The 22,364-nt window shown below is 40.7% G+C and overlaps 1 protein-coding gene across 4 annotated transcripts in view; it reads right to left on the reverse strand.

Annotated features, from left to right (window-relative positions):
• Positions 1 to 21,847, reverse strand: part of mcamb (melanoma cell adhesion molecule b) — a 36,083-nt gene extending 14,236 nt beyond the window's left edge. For 2 of the 4 annotated variants that reach the window (XM_034097429.2, XM_034097428.2), the window contains exon 1: positions 21,640 to 21,828. In XM_034097429.2, coding sequence (XP_033953320.1) covers positions 21,640 to 21,703 — 64 coding nt within the window. In that variant the 5' untranslated portion in view covers positions 21,704 to 21,828. Of the gene's footprint in view, positions 1 to 21,639 lie in introns of all 4 variants that reach the window. The other 2 variants (XM_034097431.2, XM_034097430.2) reach the window with 2 other exon arrangements.
• Between the last annotated feature and the right edge of the window lie 517 nt (positions 21,848 to 22,364).

Below are 22,364 nucleotides of genomic sequence, written 5' to 3' on the forward strand. Positions count from 1 at the left end.
AGATGTGTCTAAAAATAGAACAACAATATTCGATTTCATCGTTAATGTCCTATAACATAATCTTCCTGTGCCAGAATAATGCACTTGAACGCATCAAAGCTTTGTGATTGGCCGGCGTCACCCCATGTGTCGGGGCGTGGCTGGTGGGCAGTGCACTAGTTCGCTGATGTTGTCCGTGTCAACAGGAGTGACAGTCCACACACACACAAGACCGCAATTATGGCAGAAGCAAAAAAGCCAAAAATATATCATTTTCACTCCGAGTGGGAGGATGATTATTTTTGTATCTATTCCAATTCAAAGTCCATCTGTCTCATCTGCAATGCCAGCGTTGCTTTATCGAAGAAGGGTAATTTAGGAGCGGCATTTCAAAACAGTGCACAAACGCTACGAGACGGAATTCCCTCCTAATTCTGCCCTACGCTCCCAAAAGGGGAGGGGCCTGAAAGGACAGCTAAATGCACAGCAGTCCATTTTCACCAGGCCCAACAACAAGAGCAAGGCTGCTACCATAGCATCTTATCGTGTCAGTCACGTTCTTGCGAAACACATGAAGTCTTTCAAAGACGGCGAAGTTGTGAAAGAAGCATTCCTGGAGGCTGCCGATGCGCTTTTTGGGGGACAGTAAAAATATAACAGAAGCATTTCAACAGGTTTTTGATATAATAAAAACTCAAGTTAGATACCGTTATTAATCAGCTGTAAGTTTTAGTTTGTTTGAACTTATTCATTATAATTATTGTACAAAATGGTATAAGAATGCAAATATTAAGATCTGTTCTGTTTAAATTGATTATAGTCTATTATCAATTCAGGTTAAGAAACTAGTGTTGCTTGCATCCTATTTTAAAAGGCATTTATTTTTATACTCTACTAAAATGCAACAAAAAAAGGGTTTGATTCTATTAATGTTGTCTTTTTTATTGCACTTTGGCAGCAGATTCCTGAGTAGCTTCAGATCTGAGTTGTCTTATTAGTAAGCCTCATTTATACTTTTGTAGCAACACTATTTTTATATAATGGCAAAGAAAGGGTTCAGAGTCTTTTCTCTTTTTCCTGTGTCATATGTGGCAGCACTGTTCAATGTTTCTTGAAAACATTACCCACTGTAGTATGTGACGTGTGAATAAACTCCAACTCTGTATCAACAACACTGTTGTGTAACTTCAGTTAAATACTTGTATGTGTGTAGATTAGAAAGAGGTAAGATAAAGGATCTGCAGTATTTTATGGAGTATTAATCGTACAAAGGTCAGTTTTATACAAGTAGAAGTGTGTATTTACCTGGTAGTAGGCTGTCAGTAATGGCTACGCCCCTCTATTTGGACTGGTAGATCTCGGCAGACTGGCAACTTTAAAAGTAGCTACGGTTCAAAAAAGGTTGTACATCTTTACATTATTGACGAGGTTAAAATATCCACGACAACAGAGACACGCTGTGAGAGCTGGGCCTTTTAAGTTTAATGGGCTCCGCTCAGCAAACAATTTGCTTTCCCCTGGAGAGTGTGGGATTGACCCCCGAGAAAACTATTTCACATGCTGAGTCAGAAATGTCTAAGAGAGAGGGGAATGTGTGGAGAGTTTAAAACATATGGGAAGAGCAACACTGTGGCAACCTGCGACGTCATGCAATTGTAATATAAGAAAATAACTAAAAAATACAAATTATTCAGTTAAACACAAGTCTGACAAATAGTGCAAAACCCAACATTCTAGTTTATACTTCTACTGAATCACAAACACCCAGAAAGGCAACAGAAATAAGTAAATAACAAGCTGGAATACATTAATGTTTGGCATAGTTACTTCAAAACACTCAAAAATCGTTTCAGCTTTCATAAACAAATCATTTAGACGATTTCCTTGTATTTGAATGTGCAGCCGAGAACATCCATGTTATTATGGATGAATATGGAGCCAGAGCGATTAGCCTGGCCTAAAGACTGCAGGCAATTTAACAAAGAAATGAATTTTCAATAATTAAACTTTGAAAGTGATTGTAAGTGCCTTTGGTTGCCTGTGGACAGAGCCAGGCTAGCCGTTCCTGTTATTTTCAATCTTTGTGCCAAAGTAAGCCAATTACGTTTAAAGTGGTATCGATCTTCTCGTGCTACTCTCTGAAAAAATGGGATAAGCGAATTTCCCCAAAAGTTGAACTGCTCCTTTAAAAGTGACTTTAGAAGTTTGAATGCTTTAGTCAGTAAAAGTATTACAGCAACTTTGGTGAAGTTGTGAAAGCAAGTGTTATTTCCAAAGTCGCTTGAAAAAAAGTTGAATAACTTCACCAGAATACATAAAAGGATTCTCACACCACAGAGAGAGAAGACCCCTACAGGAACCGCACTTAAATCACACTGTCAACATATACAGAATCATTGCAGTTTAAAGGATATTCGGCTTTGATTTATGAAGCTAACTCAATCTGGGTCTTGCATATACACACATGTACATATCCTGAACATCACAGTTCAGCGCTGATAATGAAGTGTCACAGGGGCTATTTCGAGGCTACAGGGAATTCCTTAGAGAAATAAATCTCTCGTTCATCTGTTTCCCCAAAAACACACACAGTATCATCTTACAACAATGTGGATTGTATTCAAAGGAATTGCAAAATTAGCAGCACTTAAAAGATAAGCCCCACAACACAGCGGTTACACAAAGGAGAGCAGAGGCAGAGAGCATCATCTCAAGAGGGAAGAAAGACAAAGACATTGTTTTGTCAGGATACACAAATCAGTATCTGTCTCTGCAGAGCAATGATAACAACACTTCCTGCCAGACTCAGAGCTATAAAACGTCTTCATTTAGTTATATTACTACAAAAACATGTACAGAAAACCTCCTTTAGACACAGACATGTACAGTATTGCCAGGTGATCAGCAGACAATCTTCCTTAAGGGTAATTTATTTTTAAACATTTATGACAGTATGTTCTACAGACACTTCAGGAATCCCTCTGACAGGTAGAGTGGACAGATGAGAGGAGGCATGTGGCTGTTCAAAGGCTGGAATCTGTTTTGACTTTCTAACCATGAAGCCGACAGACTGCAGGCGGCCTGCCCTGTCTCTCTGTGGAGCTCTGGCTGCCGGCCCAGACCGCAGACAGTCCTCACCGAGCGGAGGAAGTCCTCCTTCAGCACATTAACTGCCATTCAAACCAGATTATCTTCCAGGACTCTTTGACATTAATCTAACTGGATGACAGAAAATTGGTGCAGAACATGGTCCTACGAGGACTTACTTTTGAAAAAGGTCTCTCTGTATATAAGAATAATAATTCTGCACTCAAGATCCTTTATCTCCCATTTTAAATGTTGATTGCAAATGAAATTATATATTTTTTTGTAAGAATTACACCCAACAAAAAACCTATTTCTAGATCACTAGATCTCACTTATCAGGCTCAAGGAAAGATTGTGATTTCAGTACGACTTTATTAAAGTAATAATGCATTTCTTTAACCCTAGCTAAGTGATGAAACAGTTTCATCATGCTTTTTTCATTGCATTATGCACAGCAAACAGTGTGTATTCTGTTATTAATTAATAATTTCACTACAAGTATTCCATAGTAGTACTCTCTAAATAACGTAATTTCTCAAAATTAGAATAGAAACCTAAATACTAAGGGGTATGTCTGTTAAAAGGATTACAGCTTAAAGCAACTGCCTCGAGGGTGTAACTTTCAATAAAGCAGACAATGCTGTAACAGGAAAAGTGCTGTAACAGGAAAAGGTAATTCAAATAGTGTATCCCCCTAAAGTGAAGGGAAATGCTCAGTTTAGGTTATGGCAGTTTGCCCATGAAATTAGGAAACATCCTACATGCAAATTTGACATGTTAACCTTAGGGTGGGGGGGATTTTACCCTGTGGAGACTATGAATACTAATTAAATATCAGGATAATCTGTTAGCTGATCAGAATCGTTCGAGAACAACTGTAAATATCTGTAGTAAATCAGATCAACCTGGCTACTACTGTAACTGTCAAGATATATTCTGGGCAGACTTGCTTTGGTTCTGCTGCCTATGGTTAAAAAAACCATCAAGAAAGTATTTCATCCAATCCGGGGAGAAACTTGATCAAAGTGGCAGCAGAGACAGGCGGGATGATTGCTGAGGTCAAGGGTAAGCAGACACACAGCTTGAGATCGTTGAGCATGTCTGTATATGGGACATGTGAGGTGGGACGAGCCCCTCTGATTTGTCACACACACACACACACACACACACACACACACACACACACACACACACACACACACACACACACACACACACACACACACACACACACACACACACACACACACACACACACACACACACACACACACACACACACACACACACACACACACACACACACACACACACACACACACACACACACACACACACACACACACACACACACACACACACACACACACACACACACACAAACTACTGTCCTGAACATGAGAATTGCCTCCAGCACTAAACACATTATAACACGGTTTGCAAAAGTCTCAGAGCACATGACGCACTTTCTACTCTGCCATGTTTCACTGCCATTCACTGGTTTCACTGCCATTCACTGGTTTCCAACCACTTATTTTAGTGATCCACAAACAGCTTCACCGCTGTCTCCAAGAGGAAATAAGAACTCCAGAATACATTCATCTGAAAAGAGAGAGCCACAGTTCTGTTTGCATTACAGAGTCCTAATATAATCAGTTTTTCCTTTCACAAGGTTATATTTTAAGGTTTTGTATTAATATTTACATACCCAGGATTCCCCTACTCTAATTCATGTTTGATTTAGTTCTGGCGTGTCCCCAGCTGAGGCTGTACTAAACAGAGACATGAAAGGAATAGTAGGGTATCATATCGAAAGGGAGGACGGATACTGAGACGGCAGAGATTATCCGTGTGTGTGAGAATGTGTGTGTGTGTGTGTTAACCTAGTTTCAATTGCTTGCCAACAACCACCAGTCAGGTGATAGCACTGCTGAGAAAGTATGAACACGTAGGCAGAACAAATCTCATAACACTACGTGGGAGCATAATTACCATAATTTAAAGAGGGCCCCATTACATTTAATTATAATCTAATACAATATTCCTTCCTGGCAGTTTAGGTCTGAAACAAGACCTTCATACCACAGTGTTTATTCCACTGAAGAAAATATTTCTCCTCAAACATGGTGGTAGAACGAAGCGACAGCTCTGGGACATGTTTCCAGCCCTGTCACATCTAAGAATAACATTGGCCTATCAAGCTTGTTTGCTTACACGATACAGTAGAATTGCAGTACACTGACCTGGCTGGCACCAGAAATAGCAGCCCTACTTCAAGACAGGGTGAGCCTGAGAGAGAGGGAGCATGGGAAAACAGTGCCTCGGTCAGGCTGCTCTCTGTGTGGATGTAAATCAGTCAGGAGTCTGTGGCAAAAGACAACATTTGTGCTTTAGCTGATCGTTATGAAGTAAATGTTAATTGCACAATTTAATGGCTGCAAAATATAAACTCCATCTGCATAGATTGTTTCTTTTCAAACATCACCCTAGACAAGAACACTTTATCACGTGGAGGAGGCAAAGCTAAAGGGATTAAAAACACATTTCTACTAAGCTATAGAACAGAACCACCTTTATTTTTAATACTACTCATTGTTTTCTAGTTCTTTGGGATACTTATTTGTATTTGTTGCTTTATATCGTAAGGTTAGCCAGGTTGCTAGCGGGAGTAATGTTGCTAACGATAATAAAAAGGTAGATTGATCTCCTTATTAAAATCAAAGAAAATAAAACATGTTACTTATTACCCACTTTGTTGTCTTTTATTTAGAAACAATTGCAGTGTGCCTTGTGTGATGTGAGGGTAATTATACCTGCACATGTTAGAGTGGCTAAGTAGTCTGTTTCTTCTTCAACATGAAACATTGATGACAGAGGAGCTGGAGAGGATAGAGGATAGAGGAAGAGTCAACGGAAGTGGGGTGGGAGGAGATGTATCAAGAGACGTGAAGAAAGAGGGTGTTGCTGTGGCCTCTGACATGTAACACACTAATCCCTTAATGGCACACTTACAGTATCTTGCAGAGAGAAGGAAATGATATCAGGCTGAAGATAACAACTCAGAGAGGAGAAACACAGAGAGACAAACTCATACTCCCTGGCCTTTCTGCTTTCATCTCTCCTGGCAAGATGCAGGATCTGAAGTATGCAAGTCTTTCAAGTCATGTCAGTGCATGGCAAACATATTGATCACTTTGGTATTACAAAATCTGGAAATATGCAGAATTCAAATTGTGACTGCCAATATATTTCAGATATGGCCTTCCAATGTAAATCAAACACTCTGGTGTACACACTTTGGAAATGCATCTTGCATCAAACTAATTTCAAACATCCGGGCTCAAACACAGCACAGCTTGGGTTTTTTCGGTGTTATCTTTATTCAGCCTATAAAATGGTCTTGAAAAGCAGAAGATTGGTAATTCAGGGATGGGCAGACACAGACACATTCTTGCCCCCCACCCCCCTTTATAGAGCCATTGCCAGAACAGTAGCCCCACTTAGCCTTGGTCATCTCAGCCTGGCTAAATGGTGCAAAGGAATGTTTGAGAAAGTCTTAAAAAACATAACACTATAGGCCTTGTCACACGTTCATCAATCACATTACTCCTGTGACGCACCCCAAGGCATTTTCTCACACACACACACACGCACACACACACACACGCCTTTAATCTGTCTCTCAAAAATAAAAGGACTTCCCCTCACAGCTCCGGCACAGCAGACTCCATTAACTCAACATGCAGCAGGGTTTATAAATCCATGAATGAGCCACTCAAATAAAAACAATGCTAGACTAATGAATTTAGATGTTATGTGCATTTTGAAAGTCTAAAGATTTGTGTTCAACCCTTTTTAAAAGATCCAGTTAACAAACCCTGTCAGTGGTAACTCTGCAGAATTAATAGCGTCTTTGATGCACAATGGTGCTCATTGGGATCTAACCATAAACCAGGCTCTTTGACGCGAGTGTGTTTTACAGTTACTTCATAAATATGCATGCATCTCTTTCATCCTGCTTTCATTAGCTGTAACAATGGCTTTCATGTATTTATGTTGGGGACTAGTGACCTTTTTAAGGTCTCATCGGGAGGAGGCATTTTTAAAACTAGTGTTGTTGCTGCGCCCTTGGGCTGAGTGGATGGATCTATTCCCGCCATGCTGGCCGCACGCAGTAACTCTCCTGCAGCAGAGGGAACTGGCACACAGCTCCAAACAGAAATAGCAGCTAGAAACTGAACTCTGAGGAATTACAGGAGTGAGAGGATCAAGATTAAACCAGATGTAGTCAATCATCAAATGACATGAGTTATTATGTTTTGCACATGGTAAACGGTCACATAAGGTCAAATAATACAATTTCATATACATCTTATTGAACCAAACGTTAGAATTAAAATAGCCTTTCAAATGTTCTACCACCAGTAACGCTGTGGAGCAAAGAGTTTACGGTGGGTCACGCTTTTTTTGTAAACATAACTTGTGTTATTTTAGCGGGAAAGTCCACAGGGCAGTTTAAGGGATTGTCAGATGTCAAAACACTGAAGAATGGTGTGCACGTTACATGGCAAGTATGCTAGAATATGCAGTTGCATGTATGCCAGTGCGTTGGTTGCAGAAACAAATTAAACATGGTTCAGATTTCTTTGGTCTAAAACCTCTGCACTGTTTTGATTGAACCAAGCAGAATGCATCTGGGTCAGCTGGGACCACTTCATGATGTCTCTTAGATTGACAATTCATCAATTGATCAAAGAAACTACTGACAGCTAAACTGATAATACAAGTAACAATGTGTTGTGACCCTGATAAATTGTACACAGTTGCTCCTCTGCATGGATCCTGTGTCTGGGGTTCAGGTGATGTTTTAATCGCTGTGGCCATGACGATGTGATGGACAGTGGCAGCTGCAGCAACCAAACGGCACATTCCCACGATGCCTGAGAGAAAACAAGGTCAACTTGTCGTAGTGAGCTGCCAGACACACTCACACGTCCTGATCCCCAGGGTGCTGGAGCCGAATGCCGGCAGTGTCAACTCAACATGCCACCAGAATTAACGATTTCCAAAAGGCAGAGGAGACGAAGGATACGAAAAATGTAAATACAGTGGAGAGGATCAGAGAGGACCACACAACAGGGAGAGAGGGAGTCACATCGCTCTCTGATTTCTCCTGGTGATCTGACGCTATATTCCATTTCAGCAGACCACCTGTTGCACAGATCAGACCTGGATCGGTTCTCAGCACGCCAGACTCCAGTCCCTCTTTCAGGGGGCTCTCCTGATTCACAACTGTTACAACAGTACGGCAATTATGTTTAGGATGGGCCTCTCATAAGGTTCATTTCACTGTGACAATCTCACTTTTTTGACTGTATGAAATTACAGGCAGCTTTAGCATCGGTTAGCTTAGCATAACCATTTTAAACAGGGGAAAGAGCTAGCCTGTTTATGTCTAAAGGTTTTACAATCCACCTATCAGCTCATTTATCAACACAATGTTATGTGTTTAAATCTGTACAAAGGTAGATGAAGAGTTGCAGTGAATGTCTAATAACCAGATTGTCCCCGGTTCAACTCTGGGACTCTGGGTCTTAAACTGTTCTCTCCCATTTCTACACTGTTCTCGTGAAGATGCCCCCAAAAGTAGGCCTCGATATTTTGAAAGAAAATAAAATCTGTTATGTGACTTTACAGGAGTTATGTTCTGGACTATTTCTCAGCCGGGTGCAGTGATGAAGTCTGAAATCATTTAAGGCGTGTTGACACTGAAACCTGTTGAACGATTGTTTGGAAAAGCATTACTCTATATTTTCTCTGGATACCACTGGAGAGCTGCAATCACACCCTTTATTACAGTGATTCCATAACTTTTTACTAATATTTTCAAAAGGGATCAAAAGTAAGCCTCCCTGAAAGCCCAATGCATTTTGAAAAATGTTCAGTGTTTCTTTAAGCGTGAGATATTGCTTTTAACTACGCGTTTGCATGGTTGCCACCTCTCATATCCTAATGCATGGTTAAAAGGTAACTCAGCACATCTCTGGCCTTATTGTTCCAAAACAACTTGTGTCCAGACTTTTATAATCAGCAGGTAATCACTAGTGCATATAATAACGATAATAATGTTATTAGTTACACCTGTGTTCAAAAACTCAAAGTATCTGCAGGTCTACTCAACAATTCACTTCATGCTTTTTATGGCATTCTGTGCTATTACGTTTTTTAATAAAGACCTTAAATAATGAAAACTATTGCACTGTTGTAAGAGTGCTGGACAAGCATCAACATATTTAGTAAGCAGTCTCAGACCACAGCTGTGAAGGTGTTACTGCAGCCCTCAGCTGTGAGCAGCGGCACAGGTTCGCTGACCTGAGGCTAATCCCTCTTTGATAAGCAGCTCTTTGGTCTTCCCTCAACAGCGACTCTCCAAAGAGAGATCCCTGTGTTCCCCAGCGTTTGATAGCTAAAGAACTTGGCAACGAGAACTACAGTACTCCTCTTTAGTTTCCACACTCAGCTATGTTGATATGCCCACTCATACACATGCATAGCAAAAATGTGTTGAATTATAGGACTTCGGAGTTCATGTGGGATACGGTCATCTTCCCATGACCAAAGCAATGACTCCCATAATATAAAAAAACCAATCCCACAAATGTATGCATGTGTGTGTGTGTGTGTGAGAGAATCTCAGAGGGCCATTTCCTCCCTTCCTCCTGCTCCCATAGAGGTACAAACGCCCCCTCCATCCTCTTTCCCACGTCCCAGACGACAAAATGGTCTCCCTCTCGTCCACTCTGCGAGCACACACTAGTTAAAAAACAAAAGCTGCTTTGCAAGTATGTGAAAGGCCAAGAGGGATTATATTTTTGTACAGTGCTGATTGTGACTGTTCATAAAGGGAGAAAGAGGTCCCATGACATGGCTTCACAAGTATGAGATGTACGTTGGTTGCTGCTGGCATATTACGGCTAAAGATAGACCACAGATAAACATACACACACTGAAAGCTTTCACCCATTCACTCGCACGATTAAAGTGCTCAGCAGCAGCTCTACGTCTCCTTTTTTGGTGGACCGTGCAAGTGGCATTTATGGATCGCAACATTGTTTACGGCTCTATCTAAAGTTTCTACCTTTGTTTACATGAAAATGTGAGACTGTAAATAAATATGCATGCGTGTATGAGAAGAAGGTACCAAAAACGTATATTAAACATAAATCACCCTTGTTTATGTGCCAGTGTTGCAAGAGAACGGGCAACACATGCCATTGTTGCAGGTCACAGGTGACTGAGCTTACATGAAAATGGCAAATGTATGCATGTCATACCCATGAAAGGGCACTTTAACGTTATAGAATTGTTTTTCCTTTAAAAAAAAAGCTTAAAGGTGGGGTAGGTAAGTTTCAGAAACCGGCTCGAGATACACTTTTTGTTATATTCCATGGAATGCTCTTAACATCCCGATAGCAATGAATATCTTAAGTGCTTTGACAAAAAATCCATAAAAAAAATTCATCTGTAGAAGCCGTAATACTGTAAAAAGCACGACCAATCCTATTAGCCGGGCCGGCTAAACGGATTGGATGGCCTACCTGCCTGTCAGCCTTCCATCGGGCACAAACTTATCTCGTGCCCTCATTGGTCATGTGCGCGTTCGTGTGTGTTGGAGGAGGGGTTCTATAAGGAAGTGGCAGATTTTCTCCGGTTGTGTATTTTCAAATTCTAGCGATCTCGAGCCGGTTTCTCAAACTTACCTACCCCACCTTTAAGGTAGTAGATGGTAGTTGGACGAGTGAGGGTTATTGGCAATATTACCCATTGAATTAATAAAGTATACACCAATTAATGGAACCTAAAAAAGTCTCATGAAATTGGCACTTAAAAAAGTCACCGTGCTGAAATATTTAAAAATCCCTCCAAATCGTCGCACACTTTTGGATGATGGGTCAGGTATGGTAGTGCTTAGAAGATTAGCACTAACATCTACTTCACCCGTCACTTTGTTGTGTCCATAACTGAGTGGATGTAGAGATATAATTCAAGGATGCTTTACAGTATACACTGATTGCCAAGTTTTAATCCCAATGGAGTGCAAGAGGTAAAAATGAAACCGGTCATTCCTTGCAAGTTGCCCAAAGAAACAGCACTGACGTCATCTCTAGTTCTTGCAACAGTGTTGGTGTGAATGTATCCCTTGCTCACATGATGTATTTGCCAAAAGCTTAACCTATTTATGACAGGACAAATAACAAGGTCCATTTTAAATATCTCACATGTTATGATCTGAGGACTGGGGTGTTTGTGCAGCATGATGAAGCAACGGAACGATGAAAACAATGATCTCTTTTGACTTTCCCTTCTTGGAAAAGGCAGACTGAAATTAAATGAATGATACTGAATCAAATCATATCAGATCACTTTTCTACTGAATGTCTTGTGTGACCTAGATAGAAAAAGATATTTCAGTAATCACAGTTACATCCGCAGAGAAAGAACTTCAAGCAGAGGAAAAATAAGACTGATGAATGAATGAAGCTTTGAGATATAATCTTATAAGACAAAATACACGATAAATGTAGGCGCTAATAATTCCTTTAACAAACACTAACGTCAGAGAGCAAAGTGGACCATAAAGGTTAACTACCAGCAGTGACTAAACACTGTGAAGCCATAGCGAACACATCAGTCTGCTCTGTGGAGTCAGCGGCACAGAGTCATGGCTGAGGCCTGTTGCATTAGGTTAAAAGGATCCTAATGTGCATTAGATCAGCACGGAGCATTGTTTCAGGAAAACAACATCCATTATTAAGCAGGGTGTTGAACTATCAGAGAATAGACAGAGATCCTGACAGCCAGGCCTCTAGTTTCCATTTTGCTTGTGAATCTCCCGGAGGACAGCTTTCGACCCACGGATCAGCTCAAGATTTGTACGCCTCGAGATCGAATCTGTGCTCGCTCTCTTTCTAGCATCTAGCGGCGCTGAGAGCTCGCTAAACACATTGCAACTTCAATCATATGGACAAACACATGGGAACAATGCTTTGACGATGTTAGCCTTAGACCTGCCGAAGACCAAACCACCCTGCACCTCCAGCCACATGTGGTAGAAATGAGGGGTTTAACCATAGTACTTGACACGAGCTTGGCTGCTAGCCCTTTAAAGATATTAGCCCCGGTTCCTGGTAATGAGCAGCACTGGAGTCTCATTTCTTCACACTAAAAAGCAAAAGAGACCAGAGGGCAAAAGGAGAGGCCCCTCGCCCAGGAGTGTTTCTCTCACATTGGCATCAGTTTGCAGAGGGACAGAGAGGTCTCTGTGTTTCTGTGTGTTTGACCTCAGAGCAGACGAAGAGTGAAGGAGCACATAAATCACCGTGTCAGAATGAAAAAGAGACAAGAAATCAACATGCAGCAGCTAGTGATGGAGGGCATGTCTGTGGATTGGATCTGTATTTTATTCACGCCAAAAAAATAACATTTAATGGGATTTCTTCATCATATAATAAGTAGAGATGTCCCGATCCGATCACGTGATCGGGGATCGGAGCCGATCACGTGATTTAAAAAAGATCGGGGATCGGGAGAAAAAAATCGGGGATCGGGATTTTTTTTTTTTTTTTTTTATAATTTTTTTTAATTTTATTTAATGTTACAAAACAAAAATGACCATGTTCACGTCTTAAAGTCATCCTGAGGACTTAGTTTTCGTTTAAAATTACACAACATCATGTATGTGTTGCTTTCTTTGGGCTTGTTTTCATAGACCTGGTTGCTTATTTCTCTGAAATCTGGCAACAGAGTGGGCGCAGTGTCTAATAGTAGCAGTAAGCTAACGAGAGGCTACGTTCAGCTGGTGACTCGGGACTCAAATGTCAGGACAGAGAAAATGTCAGGAGTTTGGAAGTATTATAAAGTTGAAAGCGAAGGCAGTGTAACAGCCAGATGCAATGTTTGCAAGGCAGAGGTTCCGCGTGGTGGAAAGAACAGAGCTACGTTCAACACGACCAATCTAATACGCTACCTGAGAAACAAACACCAACAACAACACGGCGAGTACACAGCGGCCACTCAGGTGACGGCACTGAAACAACCGACACTTTCAGAGACTTTTAAAAGGAAAGAGAAACTGCCCCAGAACAGTGAAAAGGCCACAAAGATAACAGCCAAGATAGCTGAATTCATCGCGTTGGATGACCAGCTGTTATCTGTTACCTTTTTTTCTCTTAATGCATTGCATAAAGATCGGAATCGGGAAAAATCGGTATCGGCAGATTGTCAAAATCAAATGATCGGAATCGGATCGGGAGCAAAAAAAGGTGATCGGGACATCCCTAATAATAAGTATATCATATCTTTAACATAACATTTGAATATATGTTTGACCATCAAAGTAAAAGAGAGAACTGAAAAAGTGTAAAGTCTCTGCTCGGGTTTCAACTCAACTTTCAGCTTCATGTCACACATCTAAAGCACATGCCTGGTGTTTCTCCTCAATGCTATAAACTGTTCTCATGAACACACATGACCGTATATCATGCTGGATCAAATCAATCACACAGCAAAGATTTCACTACTTGATGTGCACCATGTGATAAGCATGCCAAGGTCTGGAAACCACATGTAGGCCATCCTCGAAGCCCCATGATGCAACCATCTTATCAGCACCACATACTTCAGGTTCCATCTTTATTTAGACATACTATTTTACAATTGTTGTCTTATTGATGCTTTCTGAGGTCAAATTTAAGAGGTTCAAGTCAGACAAAGAGAGACTGCTGGGTTCTTCTGACGTTCAACCTTTACATTCTATGTGTGGCAGAAGAGCAAATGTTTTTATTTATGGAAATCATGGATTAGATGATAAAATGCAAAAAGGCTGAATGGGGAACATCAAACTGGGAGCAGTTAAGGCCACTGAATGTATTATATGTATATAAACAGCTTAAACACACCAGCTCTGTGAAATGTGCGACTCAACCTAATAATTGCAATTGTCTGCAACTGGCAGGCTTGTTGATGTGCTTCAGGCGGAAAGAAATTACATTTCTATCAAATATAAAAGGATAAATATACATGTTAAGAAATAATAGTCCATCATTCAAGGTTATAAGAGTAACTGAATGCACTGCTCTTTGATTTGTTGTAGCGAAATCTCCCTATGCCTTGTGTAGGTATGTGTTTGTGCTTGCTGCCTGTCTGTGTGGTTGGTTAGTCAGACCCTGTGGAGAGCAGCACCTTCATTACGTCCAAATTAAAATTTGGCTCATTCAATCCCACCATATTTTATGCCTTAAATAGTCTGGAGCAAATGACGTCAGCTCCCATCATCCTCAACTATGATAACAGATCTGTGGGAGAGCAAATGGGAGACACTGGATAGAGCAAATGTTTTAGCATTTGCAGGCTTTAGAGGAGAAGCACAACTTTAAAGAGTCCCATGTCAGGTTCCGCTTATACACAGTGAGGTGTTCATTTAAATACTTTGTTCCCACTAAAACAAGATGATCATAATAACTGTTTTTTTTTGTAAAACAAAGCAGGCAATGTTCACATCAGACAACCAGCAACAACAGTGCAGTAAATGCTTGACTTGTGAAGGTTGTATGTTCTCTATGTACATAAATTTACTTTTTTTGAGTTTCACAACCTCGGTTAATTTAATGATTTTTTGCCCGGACGCATTTCATAATACACATATGTCCCATATTTCACACATCCCTTATCCCATCTGACAGCGTGAATGGTGTGTATTTCAACATTTCTGTAAAACTCCACACCCCTGAAACCGCTAAGAATGATCACTATTTCTTTATGCTAAACCACCATGTAGAAACCATGGTTTCGACATTGGAGTCGCTGTGACTGACAAAAAGGAACAGCTGGCTCATCTGGGGGCCACTATACAACCTTTGAAACAGAGTGAGAGAAAAATAAGGTATTTCCCAGACAAAATGCCAGATCTATGACAGTAGACTCAAAATGAGAAATGCTTGTCTTTCACAGTTAAGAACTGCTCATGACTAAAATAAATGTCTTGATGTTTACAGAGTGAGTGAGTAATAACTGTATAGATTGCATTGTAGAAATGAACTTACTTTCTTGTAAGTACGTCAATACGTTTATTTGTAGAAATGATAGTCCAGTATACAGGATTTACTGTTCAACCAAGTTGGATGACATTGCACCCCATGAGTTTACGCCAACGTTCAAGATGCGGGAGTAAAAGTGCTCTTAAAGCTCATAGGGAAAAAGTAAGAGTTTGGAAAGGGCCAGTAGCTCATCTGACTCTCGTGCAGGAGCCTTTGGGTTTTATCACAATGTTTCCATCACCCAAACCAAGGGATTGAGCTTCTTGACCCTAACGATACTCTAAAGTGTATCGCCATAAGTAAGAGGATTCTCTGATCTTAACCCTAATGTAGATGCCTGGCACAGACATTTCAAAAGCCAGAATCTTTATTGAATATTGTTGTGCACTGATATAGGTTTGAACTTGTCCACCTAGAAACAAAGTTATAATCAAAATATTTAACACAAAGAGACTGAGTGATAATTATTGCAGGCCGATTCTTTATTAGAGTTAAGCTTCACAGAGTTTGTTTGTAAAGCTGCTTCCCTCCTGGCTCATCAACACCAGTAACAGGGCAGCTGTCTGGACCCTTAAACAACAACTTACTCCTCTTTTAACTAAGTGCCTGACAGAAAGTAAGGAAAATAACAACCAACACCCTTCCTGAACAAAATTGCACTTTCTCATATGTAATTATAATTGTAATTATTATTACTCATGCGTATAATTGTGAGCCAACAGACAAACCAAAAAACAAAGAATATTTAAGTCTGCACTGCATTTGGAGATAATAATACACACAAATAATTAAAGTATTAAATCACCACCATGAATTTCTCCTTTCACCTATTACTAGTAGGCTTCACCTCTCTGCCGTCTTACATAATCTCAGTGACCTCCTCAGTAATGTTGATGTTTTTGGCCGATGAGTTTTCCCAATTTGTCTGCAGAAAAGAACCCGCTGAAGGTTTAGAGTTCACTTCAGGGCTTATGCAACATTATAGGGTTTGGCTTGGTTTGGTTCTAACCGTGACCCTAGTGTAACTAGCAAGACATCCCATTGAGAAGAGATATTATTATTACAGTAACCTCGCTGCACTCAAGTGTGCAGAGGTCTCGCAGATAATCTGGAAGAATAAAAGAACAACTATTTATATTACATTTACAACAGGCAAGGAAGTGATGACAAAGTGCTTTTCCTCCAATTCGTTCATAGTCGCCTCATCAATAACGGCACTGCATTTCATATTCTTGTGTAGCATGCATCACACTGGTTTGAAACCAAAGACCCTTTGGAGTTTAGTGCCTTGCTCAAGCAGCACCTGACAGTTTGATAGGGACGGCATTTAAGATTTATTGTTCATGCCAGCTTAATAAAAACAGCATTTAAATGACTTCCAAATGGCGGGACCACATAAACAGTCCTGTAATACTCTTCTAGTAAACTGTGCTTTAAATCAATACGTCAGAAAGAGAACGGGCGAGCCTACATCCTGCTTTCCTACAGAGAGTACAAGGTTCAAACCTGCAAAACACTTAACTGAGCATCCGTGGAGGCAACAAAACCCTCCATCCCGTTTGTATTTCCCTTCATTTTGACTCAAGTAGCGTTGAAAGCACCACATTGACCTCTGAACCTCTCTCATTACAATACAAAAAAAGGTCGGAGGTCACGGAGATAAACTATTTTACAATTTCTTCTATTTTTGTGTGGGACCTATAAGACAGCTTTAACCATGATTTATGTCCCAGTTTGTTTTTCACACAGGTTTACTGGTGAGCTTGTCTCAGTTTCAGGTTGTGAAGGGATCAGGTAGCTGCTCCTGTCAAAGCCAAGTACTTTCACAAATGCTGAGGATATTATACATATATTTATAGTATAACCTAAAAAAATAAACACATTGTTCAGATTTGATGTTTAGGTTAATGTATGGCAATGTTAGGTTTGTAAAGGCTATGTGTGTGTGTGTGTGTGTGTGTGTATGTGTGTATGTATGTATGTATGTATGTATGTATGTATGTATGTATGTATGTATGTATGTATGTATGTGTGTGTGTGTGTTTTGACAGGCCTGGGAGGTGCCAGGTGTATGCAGCTGTCCATCTGATTGGGGAACTTTCCAATGTGTGTTAAGGTTCTTTAATATAGATCAAATGCCTCATGCATATCTGGCTGGTATCGTGTTAAGTCTCGTTGTTGGACATCACTGGTGGTGTGTTTCCTATCAAACCAAACTGTGTTGCAAGAAGCATTGAAACTGGACAAATACAAAAAAACTGTATTTTATGAAAGCAATTATTCAGTGGCAATTGTAAAAAAAAAAAAAACATTCCCCCTGCAGTTCTTTGTCCATTTCAAGCCAAAATGTGTAAAACAAAAGCAATGTTTCTTTGGGACAAAAGCTTGTTTTCCCCAATTCTGATATCGTAAGACTGAACAAGGAAGAAAATGAATTTCCTTCCTTCCTTTTACGCAGTTAACAAGTGTGAGACCACACGCTTTGGCAACAAAAGCTGTTGAGATTAAGCTATCAGTCAACAAGGCGTTATACAAACAATAATTTTCTGCTACTCGCTGAACGCACACAAACTGGCCCTGATGACAACAGCACAAAGTCCTGGAAGCTTTCTGCACCAGCACAGCCCCCCCGCTCTGTCCATCACTGGTTCGCTATATTGACCCAGGTAATGGTGATAATGGATGTTATTCACATCAATAGGAAGATCAAACAGTAAAAGGAAACCCTTTGCTTCTACAATTCATGCTCCCAAGTGCAAAGCCTTAACCCATTATATAGTTCAGCAGAGAGACGCTTTTTCCCAACAAAAGAAAAAACACCTCACATAAATGCAGCATTTCTTCTGCTTTCATGGTTTAACACTCTGTTTTAACTGCAGCACATTTTCCTTCATTAGACTTAAAACCTTACCATTCATTCAACACCACTAAGGTATTGATGATCTGGAAATCTGCATATGAGAGTGCTATAGAGCAGATAAACAAGTTTCTTCAGAAGGCCAGAGTCACAACCACAAACACTAACAAATCCATTACAGATGCATGTAATCATGCATCCTTGTCGACAAGTCAGCCAGGAAAAGCCTCCATTGCCCCTTCCCACACAAACCAGGCCTATTCATTCGCTTATTACCAAACTAATGGTGGCAGGAAAATAAGACTCACCTGCCTGAATCTCTTCTTTCTTTACACTTTAAAGTTTTACACCAAACTTGGTTTAATTGTATGTGTTTCACATCTCTAATATCTATGTAATGACCAATACATATGTTCTAATTCTGAGGGCTAGACATTGCTGCCAATATCTATTATAAGGTTACGGCATTACTACAGTAATAATGTAGCAGTGACCTTTATAAAGCCAGCCTATGTCAATTTGTCTGAACAGCAACAGCTGTGGCCATGTGGTGATTACTGTCTGGATTACCTGATAATAGCACACACAATTTCACTTGATCTCATCATTGGCAGACATGAAAGAGCGAAGGTCACACCAGACCACAAGCAGGGAACAACAACGTCTTTCAATGAGGTATACATCCACAAAACATAGGCTTTAAAACCCATAAAAGATATTAGGACTTCCTGTTTTTCTCACACTATTCTTTTATACAACGCAGATATTCTCTAGCCTTTGTACAGTTTCCTTTCCAGGTTTCCCTGAAGATCTGGATTATGTTACACTAATCCTAACAAAAGTAAATTCACCAAAACAGTTGAAGACATCCTCTGATTGATGAAGCACCGTCGTGGCCCAGATTGAAAACAGTGTGAGACTGCTCCTTTTCGTTGTGCTGTCCTGAGGTCTGTTACTTGGGAACACATAAACAGAGCGCTGGAACAGCTCAAGGCTTTATTTCAGGACAAAGATAAGATAGCATGTGCCTGTGACAAACTTCCTCCACACAAGGACCTGTTTTCTGGGCACAGTGTTTACCTCCGTTAGTTGGTTACTAAGAAGAATATGTCATATTTATGTCAGAAATTAATAAATGAATTCTGAAATAGTCTTGCTTGCAAACTCAAGGTTCTGCTGATATTAAGCAGAACCTCTTACGGAAAAGAGGTCTGAATTTAGATACTTCCATTTGAAGCCCGCTCTGCTATACTGATGCTCTGTTAGATTACTGGGCCTCAATTTTCTATGCTCTGCGGTCGAAACACAACAAGGGCATTTATTGTCTGTGACCGGCCCGCTTCTTCTGAAGAGCAGCAGTTGTTTTGAGAACATGGAACGGAAGCATGACGCCTAGACCAGGCAGAAAGTGATGACCTTTAAATGAGCGGGGTCTAATGACGCTGCTCTTTGGCCCGGCTTGATTAGCTGAAGTCACAGGAAGTGAATGGTATCCTTATCTGGGGTCAACACTGCAGTGCAACAGCATGCCCATTTCCTATGATGTCATAGAGGGCTGAGACGGAGATATGGTACAGATACAATAGCACTCATTCGTGCTGCATGTGCACATACATGGCGTGGGCGTGTTCCAAAAGAGCGTCTTGAGTGGATTTTAACCATCATCAGCAAATGCTTGAGATGATAATCATTTAAAAGTCACTATTACGGCTTTGTTTTTGCCAATTGGGAGATTAATCGATAAACAAAAAGTTAATCTGTAGCAATTTTGATGATTGTTTAGGTAATGCTTCAGGAAAAATGCCTTATATTGGCTGGTAAACCAATATTTGTATTGTGGGCTGTTGGTTAGTCATGACAAAAACAATTATAAATCTGACTGTGAAGATGTGATTGCAATTTTTGGTCATTAAACTGAATATTTGATTTATGTATGAAAAATAGTCAACGGTAATTTGCAGCCAAAAATTGATAAGATCAAAATGTCTTCCTCTGGTCAATGATCTATGCTTATTTGGTAAAAATGTAAGACAATAAACAGCAGGGCAGATGTGGATAAAAGGAGAAGGGCACCAGGCCGGAACAAAACCAGAGAAGGAGTAGCGCAGGAAATTGACCTGATTAGAGCAGAAGGAGTCACGGACAATGGTCGGGCTGAACTTTAACAGGAGATCAGCACAATGCATGGACGAGGCGGGGAAACGCTTATGTTGTCGAGGACAAACAGGGGTAAGGAATGGTAAAGACGTGGGGAGAGTGGGAAGCAAGAGAGGAGGGAAGTCCTGCTCATAAGAGGAAGGATTTGGGGTGCAAACGCACATTGAACTGTCTTATTTAAACAAACAAAAAGCTGTTGAAAGGAACTGTAGGTGGATGGCTGAGGGGACATGCCTCTCTCACCCACATTCCAAACATATAAATCTATCACATGCACTCTTCTAAAAATAAACATTCATCTGTACGTCATCATGCATATCACAAGGTGCCATCCAACTTTTGTACAGTGTAGTATCACACAGCTGATTTAAAGGGGTAGTCTGATGACAAACTGCAATTGTTCCTTTGGCTCCACACTTTAAACCTGTGCTCTGAGAGCTGGACTTCAGGGCGGGAATGTGTGTGTGCGTGTGCGTGTGCGTGTGCGTGTGCGTGTGCGTGTGTGTGTGTGTGTGTGTGTGTGATAGAAACAGTTTGCTGCCTGAGCCACTTGATCAGTGCTGACAGGAAGCAGACGGAGCTCTCTGACTACAACTGGACCTCTGTGGATGTCATGTCAGTGGCTAAAAATACATGCAGCAAACTATTCAAACCTACCACCATGCAAATAGAGCAAAGTATGACGTATCATAAGGATACTTTCAATTAAGATGTTTTACAGTTTAAGTGTCCAACAATGATGACTATTCACAACAGGTACAACAAATATTCCAAAACGTCTTCACTGTTAAGAATCTGCAATCCAACATCAGACAGCAGGTGAACACCCACAATGCAAAGGAAAGGCATTTACAAAATGGCAAAATTACATAAATAGTGTTCAATAAACTGGGTGCCCCCCCAAATAGAATCAAATTCTGTGGGAAACACTGACACTTTAAAACACGTAATAGGGCTGCAGAGGTTAGAAGGGTTTACTACCAGTGGTGGGTAGATTTGTACACAAAGGTAATGTAAGCAAGTGGGGACTGTGCAGTCTCACAGTACAGGGGCTTCACCTACAGTATGGAGCAGGGCGGTATGAGCAAAGTCTCTCTGCAGGCAACAGTTGACCTGGCTGACACCTCTAAAGTTCCCTAAAGTCTCTTAAAATGTTTCTGCACCCGACATAAATGATGAAAAGTTGAATTTTGCAAGTTAGTTCAGTCGTAATACCTCAGCACAGTATATTCGTTTGTAGCTACTATGCTACTTCACTTAATCACACTCAATGCAGTCCCATTATTTCAATATGACAAGGTTCATTAAAAAAAATGTCTGTCTCGGGGTGTACATTAGTGTTCCTCTTCGTGTGATTCATTGTGACATAAAGGTAGTTTAAAACACCAACATTGTTGCCACCAACTTCAGTCCAACCGCCAGAGTTGCACGTATCGCGTATCAAACATGTTCTGCTGCACTCACCTCCCCAGGTGTGAAAGAGGACCAGAAGTCCGATGAGCAGAAAGGAAGTGTCCCGTGCAGCCATGGTTGTTTGGTCGGCTGTACAGCTGTCCGTGCTGGGGTGGGTGTGTGGGTGTGTGAGTGTGTGTGTGTGTGTGTATGCAGGGAGTCTGACAGTGGCTGGTCCTTCTGGAAAACTGTGTGAGAGGCAGAGAGGAGCGGCGGTGCAGCGCGGGGAGGCAGATGATGCAGGAGGGGCAGACAGGAGGACCTACACTGTACAAAATTAATCTATGTCCTTCTGTATGGCTCATTCTGTCGAGCTGAAATTCGTCATTTTCTCTCCACACATTATTTGTTTTAAACATCTCTGTCTCAGCTATTATGTGGCTTATAAATGTGGGTGAATAAGTTACACGAGTTCGAAACACGGGTTCAAATTAATGATTGGGTTGGTTATTTTTTGCAGTGTGCAAAACAAGGAGAAACGTGAGTGAAGCGGCAGGAGGGCGGAGGTCTAGAGAGAAATACAGTGTGTGAGGATAACATTTACAGCATTTTAATGTTACCAAGATTACAACACTATACATCTCCTCGTGAAAAGTACCATAAGTAATGTGTTGTCAACAGTAAACCATAGTGAAATTAGTTAAGCATGACTTTTCTAAGTGAAGTGTGGGCGTCATTTTGGTTGGAAAAAAAAGTGTGGCTGTCCCTGTTTTGCATAACGGGACATTTAATTTGAA

This window comes from Pseudochaenichthys georgianus, chromosome 13, assembly GCF_902827115.2.
Source record: "Pseudochaenichthys georgianus chromosome 13, fPseGeo1.2, whole genome shotgun sequence".
NCBI lineage: Eukaryota > Metazoa > Chordata > Actinopteri > Perciformes > Channichthyidae > Pseudochaenichthys > Pseudochaenichthys georgianus.